This window comes from Mobula birostris, chromosome 3 (assembly GCF_030028105.1).
Source record: "Mobula birostris isolate sMobBir1 chromosome 3, sMobBir1.hap1, whole genome shotgun sequence".
Classification (NCBI taxonomy): domain Eukaryota; kingdom Metazoa; phylum Chordata; class Chondrichthyes; order Myliobatiformes; family Myliobatidae; genus Mobula; species Mobula birostris.
In genome coordinates, this window is record NC_092372.1 from 76,433,921 (window position 1) to 76,456,378 (window position 22,458).

General features: G+C 38.8%; 1 protein-coding gene across 3 annotated transcripts in view; it reads right to left on the reverse strand.

Moving 5' to 3' along the window:
• Window positions 1–22,458, reverse strand: part of pcdh7b (protocadherin 7b) — a 418,393-nt gene that overhangs the window by 352,369 nt on the left and 43,566 nt on the right. Inside the window, exon 2 of one of the 3 annotated variants that reach the window (XM_072252918.1) lies at window positions 19,462–20,607. The exons of the other annotated variants lie outside the window; for them this stretch is intronic. Coding sequence (XP_072109019.1) covers window positions 20,560–20,607 — 48 coding nt within the window. The 3' untranslated portion in view covers window positions 19,462–20,559. Of the gene's footprint in view, window positions 1–19,461; window positions 20,608–22,458 lie in introns of those variants that run through there. 3 annotated transcript variants of the gene reach the window in all.

Sequence of the window (22,458 nt, forward strand, 5' to 3'; positions counted from 1 at the left end):
GAATCAGCTGAATTAGAATTATTGATCCTTTTCATTTTGATAGATGACTGATACAGGGGATATTAAAAATGGTCATTTAACTGTGAATAACTGAACGTGCTCATTCAATACAAGGAAGTTGAGGTGGAGAACTTCAGAATCAAGTTTGCAACAAATCCAGCATTCTGTGCAACTTAGTGCTTACATATTGAAAAAAACTTAAAGACAATTGTGTTACTCATAAACTTTGTACTCTGGCTAAGGTTCTGTCACAGCTTTACTCTTTTTTTTTCTTTAACAAAGACAAGAGAAAATATTGGCCCAGACATTGTTAAGTCTTGCCAGCAGTTCAGCTTTCTCAGCTAAAGTGCCAGCAAGTTTCTGGAGTCCTGAGTGAATGCGGAAGTTCTAAACTTACTGGCCAAGTTCTGCCAGCGATCTCTCAGCTGCACCCAACTGCTGGACCCTGCATGAGCTTCACTTGGCAACTATGCTTTAAATTCTGCTCTTGGATACTGTGCCAGGTTAGATCTGCTGCAGGATCTCTGAGCCCATTCATCTGAATGAGGATTGCACAGCTGCAAAGTAGACAAAAGTAAGCAATATCTTTTTTTTAGTGTGTTCGGTCCAAAGCTTTCTATTTATTTAATGGTTTGTTGATTTTTAACAAGATTAATAACTTTAACTATTTTTATCATTTGAGCTTCACTGTTCATTCTTTTTCCTGAATGGCAGACATTGAGAAATATTGAAAAGTTCAGATATCTTTGACTACTGTCAAAGCTGAGGAGGGAGTTTTGCCATCTGACAGAAATTTGCACAAGAAATTTCAGGGCAGGCTTTGTTCCTGTGTGACTACCTCCCCCACTTTCCTCTTCAAGCACTAATGCTATCAAGAGATTTGCCATTCAGCTCCATAGCCACCATGACCAGCAAGAAAGGACTTCCAGATCTGGAGAAAGTAAGTGCTGAGAATAAGAAGATAAGCAACAGAAATAGAAAAAGGCTATGCTTTTCAGTAATATAACATCTAATCTTTAACCATACTGCCATTTCCCTCCAGTGATGCTATATCCGTATCAATAAGCGTATTCTCCTGAAACTTTAACTCTTCTGGTCTATCCACACAGATGCTGCCTGACTTGTTAAATGTTTATATTTTCTGTTTCAGATTACTACCACCTGCAGTTTTTTTTTGTTTCCAAAGCCACTGAGTTATCTTAATCACTATCTTGAATAACTTCAGCAAACCAAGCCTATGCATCCATCATATGTTAGTACATGAGTCCAAACATTTAACATCCTCTTCATGAAGAAACTTAATTGCAACTCTATTTAGAATGGCCAAATCTTTAGTTTACAGCTTTTGACTCCTTGGTCTAGAAATTCCAACCCATGAAAACAATGACTCCTCACGTATCCTGTAAAGGTCTGTAAGAATTTTGTAATTTTCAGTGAAATAGCTTGCTATTCTTCTAAACTCAAGGCAATATGGGCTCAGTTTGCTTAATCTTCACTCCAGGACAGAGACCTCATCCCTAGAATTAATCTGATGAAGTGTCGTTGTTTAGCAATTTCTTTTCTCACTTAAGTAGTTCACAATATTCCAGGATAGTTTCAATAGTGCTCTATTTAATTTGAAGAAAATACTTTGTCTTCTGAACTCAAATTGAATCAAGGCTAAAATAGTGGTAGACTTCCTGATTCCCGGCTGTACCTGCATGACGATTCATTTACAGAGATATCCAGGTCCCCATTAACACCGATACCTCGCAGTTTAAAAGATACAAAGAGGATAACATCATTTTACATGGAAAGTCTGGGCAGCAGAACCCAAGTAAGAAAACCTAAATCATGCATTTTGCAGCTATATGCTATCAATCTACTTTTCAAAGGCCATGTGATATTTGATTTCCACAAGTAGATTTGAAACAAAAGGTGAAGGAGAATCCTTTGACGAAAATGTCAGTTCCAAAACAAAATAATATTTCATGGTTTTCATGCCACATTTTTTTATATATACATTACCCATAACTTGAAAACATTCTCAATAAGTGTTAAGGACCATTTTTCAAACCTGTCACTGACAAAAAAAATCTGCTTCAAAACAACTCATTCAGTTTGAGTGCAAACACTTATTAACACATTACAAAACACAGTCAATACTTCAGCCTAAATGATGGTAAAATGCCCCAGGCAAGACCCATACCATCTGTACACTCAGTGGCCACTTTATTAGGTACAGAAGATACTTAAATAAGTGGCACTGAGTGTATATCGTGGACATCCGCTGTAAAAGCCCATTGACTTCAAGATGCAATATGTTGTGCATTTAGAGATGCTCTTATGTACACCATCGTTGTCAGTTACTGCCTCCTTCAAGTCAGCTTGAACCAGCCTAGCCATTCTCTTCTGACCTCTCTATTAACAAGGTGTTTTCGTCCACAGAACCGGCATTCACCAGATGCTTTTTGTTTTTTGCACCATTCTCGGTAATCTCCAAAGACTGTGGTGCATGATGATCCCAGGAGATATGTGGTTCCTGAGATACTCAAACCACCCCATACGGCACCAATAATCATTCCACATTCAAAGTCACTTATATCACATTTCTTCCCATTCTGAACAACAGCTGAACCTCTTGACCATGACTGCATACTTTCATGCATTCAGTTGCTGCCACATGACTGGCTGATTAGATATTTCCATTAACAAGTTGGTATACAGGGGTACAGTACTTATAAAGTGGTGACTGAGTATATATCACACACAAACTCATCATGGAAAAACAACAAGCCTGGTTAACTATGCATTGTATGCCAAATGTCAATTAGTCAAATGAGCCCAGAAGCATCTGTGAGAAAGTACATGATATGCACTTAAGTGTCTGAATTTTAGCTAAACTTCCACTTAATAATACATAAAAGCTTTACACTACATGATAGAATTTCTTGGCCAAAATGGGTAAAATGGTGCTTAAGTGGAGTCAAAATCTCTGAGTGTCACTGTTGGTGAATATGGATCACCAAGAACATCGCAATGACACCAAGTAATCCGTTGATTAACCAAAGGATAGCAACAGTCTCATAAATGGAAACACTTAAAGGGAAAATGGTTTAACTTAAGGATCTGTGTCAGTTTGCAGTGCTCACTTGAATTACTAAATGATGTGATTAATGATGCTCCCTACCAGCAACACAGTGTTACAGAATTATCCTTAAAATTTCTGAAGAAAGGATCCATGCAGCTTTAAAACAGAAAAATGATAAAATGTCCTCTTGTTTTTTTAAATTATTTTTGCATCTAATTCACTGACCGCATACTGCAAAGCATTTACTTTGACTTTAATTCACACATTGATGACATCCAGGTCTACGTCTTCTCCATCTCCCTGGCCAGTCAATTATCCCTGGCGGCTCATTGGCATCTATTTATGGATGAGCAGGGGTTCTGGTATATAATGCATGAGAGCATCTCCAGGAAAACCTGAAGATTCAAGATATTCCACGTGCTGTGGAGATTAACGTTGACGTACTTTTAATCATGGCAGTAATGGGGGATTTCACAGCAGGCTGCGACTGCAACATACACCTGTGACTGTGAGTGGAAGCATAGACAAAATGGTAGGGTGAGTGGGAATCCCCAACCTTGGGAATAGTGGAAAAGTATCCAACTCTGATTCCATTCACCAAGCTTGGATAAGTCCAATCCCCAAAACACACAAGATCACAGTCTGCAATGATGGGAGGCCATAAGAGGCAGTTTTTCTTTTCAATCCTTATCTCTCTTTCATTGAATAGAGATATACATGGCTAACTGAGGTAGTTTTTAAAATCTATAGAGTCTCATATGATACCTTCTCAGTGTCAAAAATTAGACCACAGTCCACCAAAGTTTTCCAGACTGCTGAATTACTGGTTGTTAAGTAACTTAGCAAGTCTACTCTAACCACTATGTGATGGTGGTAAGGGAAGTGTCCCACCTGGAACACATGCACAGTAAATATTTCTCGTAGGGTTCAATGTTAGTTTCCCAACAGGTTGAAAACCTTGTAAAACATTTTAAGGGTGAAGGGAAAACTTTTAACAGTTGCAAATCATACAAGACCAAGGAATAATGCTAAAACACAGAGAGAGAGATTTATTTTAACATAAGTTATGATGATCAAATATAATTCTTGGTGTGGTCCTTACTGAAATTGATGCGAAGAGATCAATGGTGTATACACTTAGAGAACACTTTATAAGATACATCTGTACCTAATAGAGTGGCCACTGGGTGAAAATTCATGGTCTTTTGCTGCTGTTGCCCACCCACTTCAATGTTCAGTCTATTGTACATTTAGAGATGTTCTTATGCACACTACTGTTGTAACATATGGTTGTTTGAATTACTGTCACCTTCCTGTCAGCTGGAACCAGTCTGGCCATTCTCCTCTGACCTCTCTCATTAACAAGGCATTTTCACCCACAGAACTGAGGCTCACTAGATGCTTTTTTGTTTTTGTTTTGTACCATTCTCTGTAAACTCTGATTTTGTTGTGTGTGAAGATGCCAGGAGATAAACTGTTTCTAAGATACTCAAACCACCCAGTGTGGCACCAACAATCATTCTATGGTCTAAGTCACCTAGATCAGCGGTCCCCAAACTTTTGCGCACCGCAGACCGGTTTAATATTGGCGACATTCTTGCAGACTAGCCGATGGGGGTGGTGGGGGGAGGGTGTTCAAGTTCAACAGTGCATGACAGGGAATGAGGAAAGGTGCAGCTGATTTACATCGTTTCATATCACCAAATCATATCACTTCCTCGTGGCCCGGTAGCACATTTTGGCAGCCCAGTGGTTGGGGACCACTGACTTAGATCACATTTCATCCCCATTCTGGTGTTTGGTCTGAACAACAACTGAATCTCTTGACCACGTGTGGCTGATTAGATACTTGACCATGATTAGTTGATTAGATATTTGCATTTAAAAGCTGGGGTAATGGCCATAAGTGTAAATCAGAGACAGCAGTGGTAGGGTTCAGGTCTGATTTGGGTTGTGTGATAGCAGTGGGGTGGGAGTAACAAGTCTCAACCAGTAAATCACAAATCCCTCTCAGATTAAACAACAGTGATCGGGGAGAAAGTAATGTGGGGGAAGCAAGTAAAAGGGGAGGGAGAGAACATAATCAGGTTTGATCACTTTAAAATAAGAACTCAAGTTAAATGAAGTTGTTCTTGCAACCACTGAACAAATGCTTACAAGGCAAAAATCCTGTACTTAGGGAGTTGCTGATGGATGAATTACAGTCTGATGCTGACTTGAAGTCTAAATATAGCTTAGAGTGTAGGTGTGCAGTTTCAGAGCCATTCTTACTATTTGTAGAATGCATTTGTCCAACATCTAAAATTAATCTTATTGGCAATGCAAATTAAAATAACTGTAGCAAGTATTATCTAGGGTAGATCAATTTTTTGAGCAGATTATATTCATGATACAAAAACATTTTGTTGAAAATTTGATTTTACTGATGCGTTAGAAGGACATTAGAAAATCAGTGGCTTATTAAAAAAGCAATGCTGGTAAACTGAAATTAGAATATATAATATTCAGTTAGTAGGTCATTGACCTTAAAATGTGTTTCTCTGTCTACAGATGTGACTTAACCAGATGAGAATTTCAATTACTTTTAATTGCAGGCTTTTATAGTGGCTTGCTTTTAAAAGACAACAAAGTTGATCGTGGGAGGCGGAGGAATGGCTATGGGATTGCCTCAAGTCAGTGGACTGGACCTTTTTCAAGAACTCCTCAGAGGATCTGAATAAATACACCACAGTTGTTATGGAGTTTATAAAACAGTTATCTATGAGTATATCCCCCCAAGATCATTCAGAGTCCTCCCCAACCTGAAGCCCTGGATGAACCATGAGATGTGCAATCTGCTGAGGGCCAGATCAGGGCCATTTAGGTCTGCAAGAAAGTAAGATAATAGAGGTCCAGTAACGATCTCCAGAAAGCCACCTCACTTATAAAGTGGTGATTCCGGACCAAACTTGAATCACTGAGGGATGCTGATCGGTTCTGCCAGGGCTCGAGTGCTATTACCTCTTACAAAGAGAAACCAAATGACATAGGTGACAACAAGGCTTTCCTCTCTGATGAGCTCTATGTTTTCTATGGTCCTTTGACCAGCATAACATGGAGAGACCTTCACAAACTCCCACACCTCTTGACGACCCTGTGATTTCAGTCTCTGAGGCCAATGTGAAAGCATCCTTCAGGAGGGTGAACTCACAGAAAGCATCGGATTCGGCCCAAATGGGGTACCTAGCTGAGTACTAATCAATTAACTGTGCTGCTCAATTAACTGGAGCGTTCACCATTATCTTTAACCTCTTGCTTCAACAGTCCAAGTTATCACCTGTTTCAAGCAGCCTTCAATTGTGTCTAAGAAGAACATGGTATCCTGCCTCTACACGACAAATGTCCAGTAACACTTACATCCAAAGTGATAAAGTGCTTTGAGAGGTTGCTGATGAAACATATCAATTCCTGCCTGAGAAATGAATTGGATACGCTTGAATTTGCCTACAGTAGGTGACATTTCATTGGGTCTTCGCTCAACCCTGGAACATCTGGACACAAGGGTACATACACTCCAGTCTGTTCGGATTGGCAACAACGTCTCCAAAACAAGCTCCATCAGCTCAGATGCACCGCAGGGCTGCGTGCTTAGCCCCCTGCTCTACACGCTTTATACTTATGACTGCGAGGCTAAGCACAGCTCTAATGTCAAATTTAAGTTTGCTAATGACACCAGAATCATAGGTAGTGATGAATCAGCATACAGGAGGGGTATTGAAAATCCACAGAGTGATGCCACAACAACAACCTCTTAATCGATGTCAGCAAGACTAAGGAGCTGATTATTGACTTCAGAGTGGAAATTCGAATCCCCTGAGCCTGTCCTCATTGGGGGAACCAGAGGTGGAGCGGGTCAGCACCTTTAAATTCCTCAGTATTATCATTTCAAAGGACCTTTTCTGGGTCCAGCATGTTAGTGCAATTATGAAAAAAGCATGGTAGTGCCTCTACTTCCTTAAACGTTTGTGAAGATTTGGCATGACATCTAAGACTTTCACAAATTTTCATAGATGTATGGTGGAGAGTTTATTCACTGGTTACATCACAGCCTGGTATGGAAACACCAACACCCTTGAATGGAAAATCCTGCAAAAAGTAGTGGATCCAGTCCAGTCCATCACGGGTAAAGCCTTCCCTACCTTTGTGCACATCTAGATGGAGCACTTTCGCAAGAAAGCAGCATCCATAATTGTGGACCCCAGCACCCAGGCCATGCTTTCTCCTCGCTACTGCCATCATAAGGAAGGTACAGGAGCCTCCGGTCTCACAGCACCACATTCAGGAACCGTTATTACCACTCAACCATCAAGTTCTTGAACCAGTGGGAATAACTTCATTCCACTCAATAACTTCACTCAACAAATTCCTTCCGGTAAGATGGTGGTGCGTGCGGATGCGGAAGGTTCTACAGAGCCAACCAAAGGCGTTATTTCTTTTTTAAATCTACTTTTTATGATCACAAATCCATAGCTCACTGAAAGTAGTAACACTGGTGGATATTGTCTTGAAGAGGGCATTTGGTATGCTTACCTTTAAAAGCTGGGACACCACATTGGTTGGACTGCATTTGAAGTATTGTGTGCTGTCCTGGTCACCACACAACAAGGAAGATATGGTAGCAATAGAGAGAACACGAAAAGATTTACCAGAATGCTGCTTGGAAGGCTGTAGTTATAAGGGGAGAGATCGATAGGCTGGTTTTATTCTCACTGGAATGTCTAAGACTGTGGACTATAAAATTAACACAAGTTTATAAATTTATGAGGGACAGAAATAGGGTGGGTAGTCAATCATTTTTCCCGAGAGCAAGGGAGTCTAGAACTTCAGGGTAATTGTTTCAAAGGTAATAAAGAAGAAATTTAAAAGTGAACTGAGGGTGAATTTTTTTTTTATTACATAGCATAGTTGTAGAAACGTAGAAAACCTACAGCACAATACAGGCCCTTCGGCCCATGATGCTGTGCCAAATATGTACTTATGTTAGAAATTACCTAGGGTTACCCATAGCCCTCTAATTTTCTAAGCTTCATGTACCTGTCCAGGAGCCTCTTAAGAGACCCTATCATATCCGCCTCTACCGCCATCGTCAGCAGCCTATTTCACGTACTCACCACCCTCTGCGTAAAAAAACTTACCCCTGACATCCCCTCTGTACCTACTTCCAAGCACCTTAAAACTGTGCCCTCTCATATTAGCCATTTCAGCCCTGGGAAAAATCCTTTGACTATCCACACGATCAATGCCTCTCATCATCTTATACACCTCGATCAGGTCACGTCAGAGACAATTTTCTGATGGTCAGGAGTGGGGTCCTTTTCAGGTTGATCAGACCATTCAAGTATCTGCTATGTCTATTCCACCCAAACCACCATGAAACTGGCCTTGGTTTCAGGCACCAAAAAAAAATGGATAGGCCACTTTTACCTATATCATGTCAAAAAAGTAATTCTCCTTTTTATCTCTAGTACTGTCTAATATTCAGCTCAGGTTTGTTTAGTTTTTTTTAATTTAATTAGTGAAACAGCACTAAGCACAAATTAATCTGTGATCAATTGGTTACTTCCACCACACCCTGCCACCCCACAGCCGCGTTGAATTAGCTTTCAATTTTCATTATCAACAGATGCAGTGCAACACAATGTCTCCTCAAAGTTTGCAACTATTCATTGAAATCATCAAAAGAAATGTCAGTAGGTTACTTGCTTCTGCTGCCATGCTGAGCTGAAGGAATATTTTCATACCAAAATATGAAGAAGCTGAAAGAAATCAAAATGAAGACAGAGAAATAGGTTTCAGTGATGCTTGGGCAAGTTGGACTAATTGGGACCAGTGGTTCTGAACGGAACTTCTCCAGGGTGGGTATATCATAGACATAATATGCCCATCTCTATCCAAACTCCTATCCCCATATTTTAGTAATTATTTCCAACTTGGAGTTTAGGAAGGAAAGGGTAAGTTCAGTTACCCATTTATTTAGTTACTTTACTTGACTTTAGTGTTCTTAGATATTTCTTATGATCTTTATTTATTCTATAAATATTTCTTGTTTCTTACTGTTTAACAATTTTATTTTAAAGTATTGTATTTACTTAAAGAAATTTTAATAATTTCAACCAGGATATCAGAGACATTTAAAATCTCGTAGACTTGGTCTGAAAGTAAGACACAGCTTTGCCTTCTATCAAAGGATTTCAAGATGTTGCAGGAGAAAAATTTCACTGTCTTACCATCCAAACTGGCATTGGGAAATCTCAGATGATTGTACACAGTGACCTGCTACAGTATCTGATCCTTATTAATACAGATAAAATTACCTAGAGATGCCACCAATGCATTAGCGCAAATCAGAACATTATGCAAAGCAATGCACATAAAATGCTGGAGGAACTCAGCAGGCCAGGGAGCATCTATGGCAAAGAGTTAACAGTCGACCATTCAGGCTGAGACCCTTCATCAGAACTCATCAGTTGACTGTTTATTCTTTTCCATAGATGCTGTGCTGCCTAACCTGCTGAGTTCCTCGAGCATTTTGTGTGTGTTGCTTTAAATTTCCAGCATCTGCAGATTTTCTCGTGTTTGAGAACATTATACAAATATTTCTCTGATTAAAACAAAGATGCTGGAATCGAAATTGATTGAATCAATATTGCTATACAGTATGTACTACACTGCCTTGTCAGCATGTACTACGTTGCATCCAAAATTCATTCTATTGACTACAAAGGAATGCATTTTACAGAAAGAGTACAATGCACAAAGTGTACTCAGTACTACTTACCAAAGGATGATTTTCTAGATGTCTTTCTTATACAATCATTTAAGACACCAAACAACTACATAAAAACCTATATTTAATAATTGCAAATTGTCAACAATGTAAATTAGCCACTGGCCACATCTCATTTTTATTACTGCTGTTTCATATATCTATACCACTGCTTGTTTTTTATTAAAATAGTGCCTATAACATTATACGGTATTATGCAGACATGTATCTTGCACATTATGCCATGCCACTCATGGAATTGTCCTAATATTATTTTGTGTAAGTATGTGCTGCATCATAACTATGTGGAATTTTTGACTGTATGTACTGTGTTTTGCACCGTGGGCTCCAGGGAACGATGTTCCGTTTAGCTGTATGCATGTATAAAATTGAAAGGCAATAAACTTGAACTAGAAATTGTGCTATGGTTTTCGCACTGTCACAAATTATTTCAAGAATCATGGTCAGCTCTATGATAGGAATCAGCTGTCTCATTCAGTTTATCTTCAGTGGCCAATATTCACATGATCTGATGATCCATGGTTGTAACAAACTGATTCAAATATCTTTCAAATTTGATTGGATGTTGAGGAAAATTACCCATTATACATTGCACTCAATTTTCTGCCACGTGAGCTGCAAAGACTACTATATATGATGCCTCTGACAGCAACTGGCTTACAGTAATTTGAAGAGCTCAAAAGCAATAATCATTGCAGCTTAAATTCTACCCGTTTTTCTTTTTAAACTAGGTGGAATCCAGCATTGTAAGCTTTTGAAGGAAACAATGGGTAAAATTCTTTGAATTTTTCCTACTTCACTATCACAGCTACACATCACATGCAAAAGAACAGAGTAGAAGAAACCCACAGCAAATCTGTACCACTGATTCAAGTGATCAATTGATTTTGTCATCAAAAATCTATGACAAGCATTAATATGCAGGTGATCTTGTCTAACAACTAAGATCCCAATCTGCTTATCAGGAATATGGAAGGCCACAAAGCCAAACTATTGCAAACAGCAACTTCCACTTTTCACTACTGTGAGGTCTTGTTAACAGAAAATCAGCTTCTGGCAAAGGTACACTCCAATTGTCAGGCTGAAAAATCATTTAACTGTTAATTTTCATTAAACTAAAAGTAACCATTGTTGTGCTGAACACAGTAATAGTAAGGCAAATTGAATGTAATTGGCCACATTCTGTGCAAACACAGCTTGGTTTTATAAATGCAATAAAGCATGATCACGGCTATCAATAAGAATATATCATTCTGAACGGGTAAACTAATTGTAATGATATGCACAAAATTTATTCTGCTGACTCCTGCAAAATCTTGTGTAATTGCACAGTAACTGTATGTACCAAGAAATGATCTTGAGTGAAGTTAATTATAGTCATAAATACTATGCCCTCGATATAACACATGGGATTCTTACGTCATTTGACATTAGTTTTTTCTAAACTTGATAGAATTCTACTGTCTCTTGTTTTAATCCTTAAATGTCAAAAACATACACATCATTGCAGATACAATGAACTTTAAATTAGAAATCTTTGGGACTATATCTTGCATTTATTTCACATTATTTACAATAAACTGGATAAAATCATGTTTCCATTTTCTACTTACATTATCACTTTAGCTGAATTGCAGTGAACCTCCCTGTGGTTTGATGGATGTACTTTGAATTTTCAGCAGCCTGTCTAGCACACTGTTAATCTCATTTTGGAATATATGCTAATGAACCGTGGTAAAGGGTAATAGTAACCTACGTTTGATGCCTTTTCTCAAGTATGGCCAGCTGTTTTGATCAAAATGGTGCAGTTAAGATATTTAATGAGGGTTGATTGATACCTACAGAGTTCCAATTACATAATTCTGCATTATTGTAGATTATTTTAAGTAGAGCACTGTTGCCATAAACCAAGTGTTACAAATCTGAAATAAACTATTTTTACTTTCGTAATCATATATTTTCCCAGTGTTCGAGAGTGGTATATAAACATCTAATTAATCTTTTTTTCAGCAAAAGGGTTAGTCTTCAATTATAAATGGAGCTATTTTAATTCTTCCTACCACTGGTTATGGGGAAGAAAATCACAAGCCAAATTTATGGGCTTTAAATTATACTACTGAATTCTACTCCATCATCTGTCATAAATTCCAGTCTCTCTGTCATTTTATAAGAAGAATTAACCTGTTTAAAACACAGTAATCAGCACCACTGCTCAAATAACAGAGAAAGCAATTGTACAGGAACATGGCAAGTGCTTGTCTGCTGGTATTGTGCCATATACTGTAGCCTTAGTCTATATTTTCAATATGCCAGCACTGCAAAATGGATGGTTTAAGGTGCAAGTAAATTGATATTTCTGGGCAGCTAGCAGCATTACAGGTACATAAGATGAGTCTTATTTAAATGTGTTAGTTCATATATAAGAGTTACAAAATCCACGTGGACTAAGATGTTAACTGTCCTGTGCTATCACCAGTGGAATCATCAGTTGATCTGCCACCTGTCTTCAGGAGTTTTGGCCCGCTTATGATCAAGACTCCCTCGAGGTGGTGGGCCAACAGTGCTAAAGCACCACCTTCCACTGGTGAGCTTAAAAACTTGACATCTGCCTCTATCAGAGTTGCTGGTCACTTCCATACAACAGATAGTCTGCTCTTCAGGTGTCTATGCAACTACTGAAGGGTTTGCAAAAGATGTATACACTGTCTATCTGCCCCTCTGGACATACTTGGTCCACACCCATGCTGATCCTTTTTCTGCTGCTTCAGCTACAGCCCTGCTGGTTGACTTGATCTCTCTTCTAGTGAAGCCAAGGTCACGCAGCCACTTCTGGAGAGTGAATGCAATAAACCTATGGCAGCCTACTTTGAATGGATAGTATGAGACCTTCCACCCTCTGTCTCTGCATTCTGATCTTAATTCTGCATACTTGGTTAACTTGCGCTCATGGGCTTCATCGATGTTGTCTTCCCAGGGGACTGTGAGTTCACCAATAACCACTTCCCTACTGGTGTCAGACCATACGATTATATCTGGACGCAATGTTGTGAAAGCTATTTGCTCCGGGAAACTGCCTTTCCCGTCCAGGTCAGCCTTGACACACCAATCATTGGCTGAAGCAAGTATGCTTGATCCTGAGCCTGTTCTGTACACCCTTGACTTGGAGCCCTCTTTCACAAATGATATGCGATGTTCTATGCAGCATGGGGCATAATATTTAAGTTTATCAATATTTTAATTAAGTAATTGTACTTGCAAGCAACTCTGCCATGGACAGCCCATGCCCTCCTGTAATAAGAGGAGGGGTGGGCATAGGGGTGGGCAACCCCTTTCTGTACCAGTCCATTGCTATAGAAACACCAATAGAAGCTTCAAATTCCTCATCCCTGGGAGAGGAAGGATCTAAGAAGATAGACTATACGTGGGGTCAATTTGAAAAACTGTTCCAGGATAGACGACTGCTACTGCTATTGGCCTATACCCAAGCAGGGGTGATAGGCTTATGTAAGTAGTTCCAATCAGAATGCTTAACACAGAAAATTGCATATACAGATAATGTACTCTCGTCATTAAAAGTTTGATTACATGATTTTATTGCCCTGCAAGTGGAAACTTAAATGTCCTGTTTGAATCATGTCAGTTGCCACAAACTAATACTCACTTCATTCTACTGAACTGATATAAAAGAAATCAATTAATTTACTTCATTATTATTAAACAGGAAGAGGAATGAGAACCAAATTAATTGTCTTAAGACATGAAGGTATTTAAATTATTGCTGCACTTTCCAGTATGTTACATTCAAAAATTTCAGGAGTGAAGCAAAACCTTTTAGAGCTTTACGCTGCTCACTGACAACTTAAATACTTGTCTGCAGTGAATATGCCATTCTCTATCGAACAAGACACTTATAGATGATCCCCGACACCCAGTGTCTGCCAGTGCTACTACCCAGTTAACACTCATACAGAGTCTTGGAAACTGTAATTAGCAAATCACTCATACCACAATAAACCTAAAAATATACTACTGCTAACAACCTCTGAAATGACATGAGCTGTCAAGTAGGTAACTGACAAGAGTTTAGGAGTATACTAAACCAAACTAGAATTGCAGTTCTCATTTAAATTGAAACAATAATTTTCAAACCACAACACATATCCTGCCATTTATTTATTTTTTTTTATTTTATGACTCTAGTCTCTTTTGACAATTTTCATTACCTGTTTTAATGCAAGAGTAATCAACTAGCATGAAAGTAATCAATCTGCAGTAAAGCTTAAGGAGTTTGATCTTAAAATAAGTTAGAAAATATGGTAACACTCAATAGATCTGGCACGAGAAACAAAACTAATCTTTCAGCTTAATAGCTGGTTATCGGCACCATAGTGGAATGCTGGAAAGTACCACATACTATTTGGTGCATGCTACAAAATCAAATAAGTCTACCCTCCAATCTTTCACTTTAAATTAACGGGTGGAAACTTAGGAGCCTGTGAATATGCAATTATGATACTGCATATGAAGAAGTAAGGCCTCACATGATCTATTCATGGCTAACTAAAGGATGATAAAAGAAAGAAACTAAAGACTTATAATACTATGATATTAATAGACCTAAGAATTAGGAATTTGTTAACAACTGGCAAACATTGACTAAAAAAATTGATAAAGAGGGAGAAAGTGGAATATGAGAGTAAACCAGCAAGAAGAATAAAAGCTGGTTGTGAACTCTCATGAATATTTAAGTAGAAAATAGAAACTTTAGATTATTGGAGGTTAAATAAAAATGTAAAGTAAAATACAGAAAATTAAGAAATCCATTTACTTGAACAGCTTCTTAATCAAGCTCAACAATAAATGAAATTGCAAAACATCAGCCCCTCAATACAATATGCTTTCAATGCTGGGTTCACTGGTGAAGTACTGCTGCCAAATGTACCTGCATTTATCCTCCAGCTCCTCTCTGACTTATGTGAGTATCAGGGAAGTTGCCAAAGGTTCTCTCTACAGGCATCAACCAAAGGTTAGTTACAGGTCATTATAGTCTTGAGTTTTACTTTTCTATGTGTCAGTTACTCTGAGCTAAATGCTGACACATTCAGACTTATGATAAATAAAAGTCCAGGGATTGATCTTATCTTCAGGATGCTCAAAGTACTTCAAACCAACAGTTAACCTGGAAGTGCAGGTAAATCTTTATGCAGCAAGACCACATACTTGATAGTCAAATAATTTGTATTTTGGTGCTTTGGACAGACAAACTCTCTGTACTTCATCAAGCAGTGTAATTAAACTTGTTATGTGCACACTAGAAAGCAATTTAAAATGACCCTTCCATGGGAGCAGAACTTAAAATCTAAATTGTACTAAATTAGAATGAACACAAAAGTTTCTGAATTTGAGATGAAAATACCAGTTTAATTTGTACTTGTCTATATTCCGTAAACTGAGAGTGGTGCTACAACTGCTTAAAGACTGATTAAGACTAAATTCATCACTTATTTCTTGGTGCTGGTTCAGGATTGCTGAGGTTGTTATAAAGCAGACAAAAATGTACCCTTTTATGTGAGACATGGTGAAGAATGAATTATGGTGCAGGCAGCATTACAAAAGTTGTCTCACTCACTATTATTTATTTAGTTACCTAACAAAAGCTCCACATTCTGCATCCCATGAGCATTATACATCACACTAGAAATGTGTCTAGGCATATTCACAAAATCATGCAGGTAAGGCTGAATGATAAAAAGGGGCCACAACTCACGCTTTGTCCAATATACACCAAAACTAAAATTGTGAGGCTGGATTAAAACAATGAGGTCCTCCATTCATCAGGGTCGACCATGGTTATTGCGTCCCAGCTGTCTACATGACACTCAAGCCAGGGCAGTACAATATGGAAAGCAACCTGTTGGCTGTGTAGCAGGCTCTCTCTCTCCACACAGCTGATGAATCCAAAAGAACAGCATAGACTGATACAGTTTGGCACCAGCAATATTGCAGGAGTTGCCAGCAGCTTTGAACTCAATATAGGACTGTCTTACAAACCCCAGCTCTGGATTTTTCCTGTGGGTTTATTCCTGAAGCCTTCCCCATGCCATTAATACAATTCTGCAAAATTCCAATGGACAGCAGCGTACTTACCCATACATGTTCAAAATCTACTGATATTCAAAGTAATGAGGTAATTGTTGACAAAGTACAGGAAATTATGTTTAAACTAACCCACAGAATGAAATCTGCGCTGATTCAAGTAGGGTAATCATTTTACTTCTTTAGTTATTTAAACTATTGAAGGATTATGAACTAATGTCAGGTAGGGATTTGAATTTGATAACTAGTTTATAACACACACATTCCTGGGAGGGAATAAGACCAAGATATCATAAGACATAGGAGCAGAATTAAGCTATTTGACCATCGATTCTGCTCCACAGATATATTATCCCTGTCAGTCCTATTCTCCCCATAACCTTTGATGCCCTTACTAATCATGAGCCTAACAATCTCCACTTTAAATATACCCAGTGACTTGGTCCCCACAGCTGTCTGCGGCAATGAATTCCACAAATTCACCACCCTCTGGCTAAAGAAATTCCTCCTATTCTCTGTTCTAAATTGATGTCCTAAAGACATTTTAGTGATAAAAGAGAATGAAAATGTATTGTAAAAATAAATTCATATTGAAATTTGAAGCCAGAGGCTTGTAAATGATTGTACATCAAGCATTAGGTACACTTCCAAAGCACACAACTCATTATGAATGCAAAGGGGTAAAGTTTCTGACACAAAATACATCCGTTTTGTTTTGCTTTGTGGAATGACTTCACCGCCACTGAAACCAGAAATGAGAATCTAATCTAGCTCCATGAAATTATCCTGCTTCCTTGACATTTCCCATTCTGTGTTTAAAAATCACACTGTAATAGATGTCTCTTGTCATAAGTCATATATCTTGAAATAGTTTATAAGGTTGCAGACTTCAGCAATGCATTAAGCAAAAAAAAAGTTTTCATTATTAGAAAGCTTCAGTTATTCAAAGGTTTTCAAGCTATAGCAGAAATCATTTCACATCAAATTGCAGTTAAACAATTTGCTTACAATAAGTATAGTCTGTGTAGTATCAATGTGTTTTTTTTTGAAAAATTCATCATTAGAGCATTGAGTCATACAGTACAGAAATAGGCCCATACTGGTCCATATCCACCAGGTTTCCCAACTAAGCTTGTCCCATTTGTCCATTTCACCCAAAATCTTTCCTATCCTGTCCAAATTTCTTCTAAATAATGGACTTCTCTCAACAACTTCCATTGACAACTCATTTTGTATTTGGGCCACATTCTGACCCTCAACTTCTGATTAAACATTTCCCTTCTCACCCTATACCCATGTCCTCTAGTTCCTGATTTCCTAACTCGAGGAAAAAGGACTGTGTGCATTCACCCTATCTATGCCTTCATGATTTTATACACCTCTATATTATCACCACTCATGCTCCAATGTTTCAATTAATAAATCCCAGGCTGCTCAACCTCTCTCCATTACTCTGTCACTTAAGTCCCATCAACATCCTTGTAAATCTCCTCTTCACTCTTTACAGCTTAATGATATCTTTCTTATAGAGGGGTGATGAAAACCGAACACAATATTCCAAGTGCAGCCTCACCGACATTTTGTACAACTGCAACATACCATTTCTACACTTTATGCCCTGACTAACGAAGGCCAGTGTACTAAAAGTCTTCTTCGCCACTCTGTCCACCTGTGATGCCATTTTTAGGGACCTACATGTACTCCCAGATCCCTCTGTTCTATAACACTCCCCAGAGGTCTACAGTTCATTATGGAAGTCCTACCCTCACTTGTCCTCCTAAAAAGCAGCACCTCACACTTAACCAAGTTCAACTTTAGTTGCCATTCCTAGACCCGTTTACTGAGCCGATCAGTTGTGGGAGGGCACAGATCCAGGTAAATTCAGATGCAGATTTTAACCAGTTATTCAACATAGAGTTATATGCCAGACTTGCAAATGGGATTTAATTAACACCAATTACTTAAAGTTACTAGGTTTCAATTGTTTGCTTGTGATACATTTTCCTTTCCAAAAGGCAGCAATATCCACTGGCTGAATTCTCCAATATCTTGCCACAACAGCTATTCAAGTTCAGGATTTTACATTATGACATCATAATCTACTCTCAACTATATGCTAATACCTCCATTGGCATTAACTAGCAAAATTTTCACTCACTGCATCTACACGCCATCTTAATATTGGTAGAGTTCCTCTTGTCCTTACCTACACTGCCCCCCCATCAGACTCCACACCCAACACGTTATCCTACACAACCTGCCATCTCCAAAGGCATCCTACTACTAGATATATCTTCACTTCCCTCCCCCACTCCGCAACTCCCTTGTCTATTCATCCCTCCCCACTAATCTCCCTCCAGGCACTTATCCCTGCAAGCAATTTAAGTGCTACACCTGCCCATACACCTCCTGCATCATCTCCATTCAGGGCGACAACACTTCACCTATGAAACTACACAGGTCACCTCAGGGCAATCTACATTGATGAGATCTATTGTAAATTGGGGGATCATTTCGTCGGGCACCTCCACATCATCTGCCACAAGCAAGACTTCCTGGTGGCCAAACATGTTAATTCCAATTCCCATTCCAACACGTTGGTCCACATCCTCCTCTTGTGCCAAGATGAGGCCACCTCAGAGTGGAGGAGCAAGATCTTACATTCTGTCTTGGTACTCTCCAACCTGATGGCATGAATGTTGATTTCTCCATCTCGTACCTACATTTCTAACCATGCCCCCTCACCCAGCCTTCCTCTATTCCCTACTCTGATATTTTACTTCTTCTCACCTGCTTATTACTTCCTGCTGGGTAGCCTCCTCCACCACTTTCTCCTATGGTCCACACTCATCTCCTATCAGATTCTTTCTTCTTCAGCCCTTGACCTTTCCCACCCACCTGGCTTTACCTATCACCTTCCAGTTACCCTCTTTCCCCTCGACCCCACCTTTTTTATTCTGGCATTTTCCTCTTTCCTTCTCAGTCCTGAAGAAGGGTCTCAGTCTGAAATGTTGACTGTTTATTCATTGCCATTTATGCTGGCTGGCTTGGTGAGTTCCTCCAACATTTTATGTGTGTTGCTTTTGATTTGCAGTATCTGCAAACTTTCTTGTGTTTATAATTGGGAAAGCTAGTTTGGTTTCATACTTAAATTTTGAAGACAACAGCAGTCAATTTTTTTTTAAAAGTACTCAACTCAGATAAAGTAACTAACAATGGGATTTTGATGAAGGATTACAGCACTTCATTCATTACTATTTAGACTCAATTTTTAATAGTTCTGTGAATATGTTCATTTTAAATAACTTTATTTAGCACTCTGCATATGGAGGTGTGATGTCCTAACACTATGTTCTAAAAAGGTCATGTGGGTTACTTAGTAAGAAAAAAATTGCTGCTGAAACACTTTTTTTGATATACCAAAAGCACATATTGAAATGACACGTGCAACATTTATGTGAAGGAAAACATTTATTAGTTATAATCGGAAGATGTCAAAACATTCGTACATGAATATAGTAATGACTGGAGATACATGGTATAGAAGTCCCACATGTGACTGAACATTCTTTAAATCTTCAGTTACACATCTAGAGGGATGAACAAGCAACATGCAGAGGTTCTGCCATACATATAAAAACTGGATAGGAAACTTGCTCCATTTGGAAAAAGGATGACAGTGGAAATATACTGTATATAGAAAATAAACGTCAATGTCGAAAAAATTAGAAAACCATTATATGTAAAGTAAATGACTATTTGGCCAGTAAAACTAATACAACTTTATGCGTCCATTTATCTTTATTGCATCTTGAGGTGCTAAGAGTAAATAAATAGAAAATACTGTAACAAAATGTGGAAGTCCTTGTGCAATGTTGGCAGTGCTGTACTAACTCTACCATTGGAGCAATAAATTTATTTTAGAAACTATGACCGGAAAACATAATTTATATTTGTACAATGATTTAACATAATTTGTGCATTAAAAGTATGCAACATTCTTATGTTTACAGACGTGCAATATTCTACCTGCCAAGCTACTAGAGTATCTATCATTCAAACTATCTCACACTGGCATGGGTCTCTGGATTCTGCCCAACTCATCTGAGGAGAATTGGATGACTGCCCCAGAATCTTGAAGGAAAGATCTCAAAATTCTGTACAACTGTGAAAGGTAATACATTGGGTGGTTTAGAGAAGGGTTATTATTTTGGCATCAATTTGTGGAACAAACCAACTGGCTTACCTATGAAAAGGCCCACTGCATAAAAATATGCTGGTGACTTTAGTCATTGCACACTAGGATTTTAACTGCTGCACATAGAGTTTAAGACATACTGTATATCCTCCTCCAGCAAGCCCTGGAATAATAACTGATGCTATACCCAGTTTCTATTCTGTGCTCCAGTAAAGTTCCTGTGGAGGATCAAGATGCAGTCCTGAAGGCCCTATCGAGCAAAATAAGAAAGATCTCTCCAACGATTCTCAGCACAGTGAACCTGGGTGGTATAATATCGATGACAGATATTGGTTTCCCTTTGCCTGTGGTCTCAATATCGTTCTGTGCTTATAGCCTCATGGACAAATGCAGCACATCTGGATGAAGGTGACTCATCTGTGGAGACATTAAAGAGTTTAATTCATTAATAATTTGAACTCATCTTCCAGTGGAAAAGTAGGACTGCTGCAGATGCTAGAGAAGCATGGAATAATTTAAATAATTCAATTGAAATTTATTAATATGGACAGCAAATGTTATTCATGTGAATTAATTACATTACAAACTCAGTTTAGCAAATTGATTAAAGTAGATATTATGGACAATGCTTTCGAACTAACTGCACTAGGAGATATTTTTTAAAAGAAAATAAACGCTGTATCAAACTTACCAGACTGTTCAGACTCTGAAGACATACTAAATCCCTCACGGAGTAAATTGTTGCTTTGACGATCATGTATTCAGGTCAACTAAGTTTTATTTTGATTCAGTGCTTTGATGGCTTCTTTGTTGTCCTGTGAACATTTTGTTTTTAACTGTATTCCACCTTCTCTTTTGTCATTCATTTCAGATCATTATGTGACATACAAGCTTGAACCATCAGTGGAACATTCAACATTTTATTGAGATCAGATGACATAATGGCCCATTCTTGTTTTATTTAGGCTTTGTTCCATAATGTTGAATTAATTTCAAAATAACTTTAAATATTGTAAATTATTTTACCAAAATAACTTTCTTTGTCCCAAATAATTCTGGTCTGAAGTTGATTTTGCATTTAACTGAAGGGATTACAGTGCACAACCTAAGCGCAAAAGTTCTTACGACACATTCCATTTCCCTCCATTCACAGGTTGAGTAGAAAATGGAGGACAATGGTCATGAAACTTCCAGATATGTTGCCCAGCAAGAAGGACTACATTTAGAGCAATAACGCTGATAAATTCTGCACATGCTGAAAATCCAAAGCAACACAAACAAACTGTTGGAGGAACTCAACAGGTCAGGCAGCATCCATGGAAATTAACAAGCAGTCGACACTTCAAGTGAGACCCTTCTTGGGGACCAGATAAGAAGGGGGAAGACGCCAAAACAAATTGAGGGGAAGGGATTTAGCTAGAACGTGATAGGTGAAGCCAGGTGGGTTGGAAAGGTAAAGGGCTGGAAAGGAAGGAATCTGTCAGGCGAGTCGAGTGGACCATAGGAGAAAGGGAAGGAGGAGGAGCACGGGGGATGTGATAGGCAGGTGAGAAGAGGTAAGACGCCAGAGTGGGGAACATAAGGGCAGGGGAGGGAATTTTATTTTACCATAGGGGGTAAATCAATATTCATGCCATCAGGTTGGGGGCTACCCAGACAGAATATAAGAGCGTTGCTCCTCCACCTTGAGGATGGCTTCATCATTGCAGTGAAGCCATTAGATGACATGTCAGAATGGGAAAGGCAATTGGAATTAAATTGTTTAGCCACTGGGAAGTTCTGTTTTTGGGGGTGGAGCGGAGGTGCTCAATGAAGCGGTTCCCCAATTTATGATGGGGCTCACCAAGGTAAAGTAGGCTGCATCTGGAGCACCGGAAACAATAGGAAACCTCAACAGGTTCACAGGCGAAGAGTTGCTACACCTGGAAGGACTGTGTGGAGCTCTGAATGGAAGAGAGGGAGGACGCAAAGGGGCAGGTGTAGCTCTTTGGCCACTTGCAAGGATAAATGTTGGGAAGGAAATTAAATGAAAGGGATTAATGGAGAAAGGATTCAAGAAAGGAGTGAATCCTTTGGAAAGTGGAGAGAGGGCAGAGGTAAATGTGTTCGGTGGTAGGATCCCTTTGGAGACGGTGGAAGTTGCTGAGAATGATATGTTGGATGCAGGGTCTCATGGGGCGGTTGGTAAGGAAAAGAGGAATTCTATCACTGTTAATACAGCGGGAAGATGGGGCGAGCATGGATGCACAGGAAATGGAGGAGATTCAG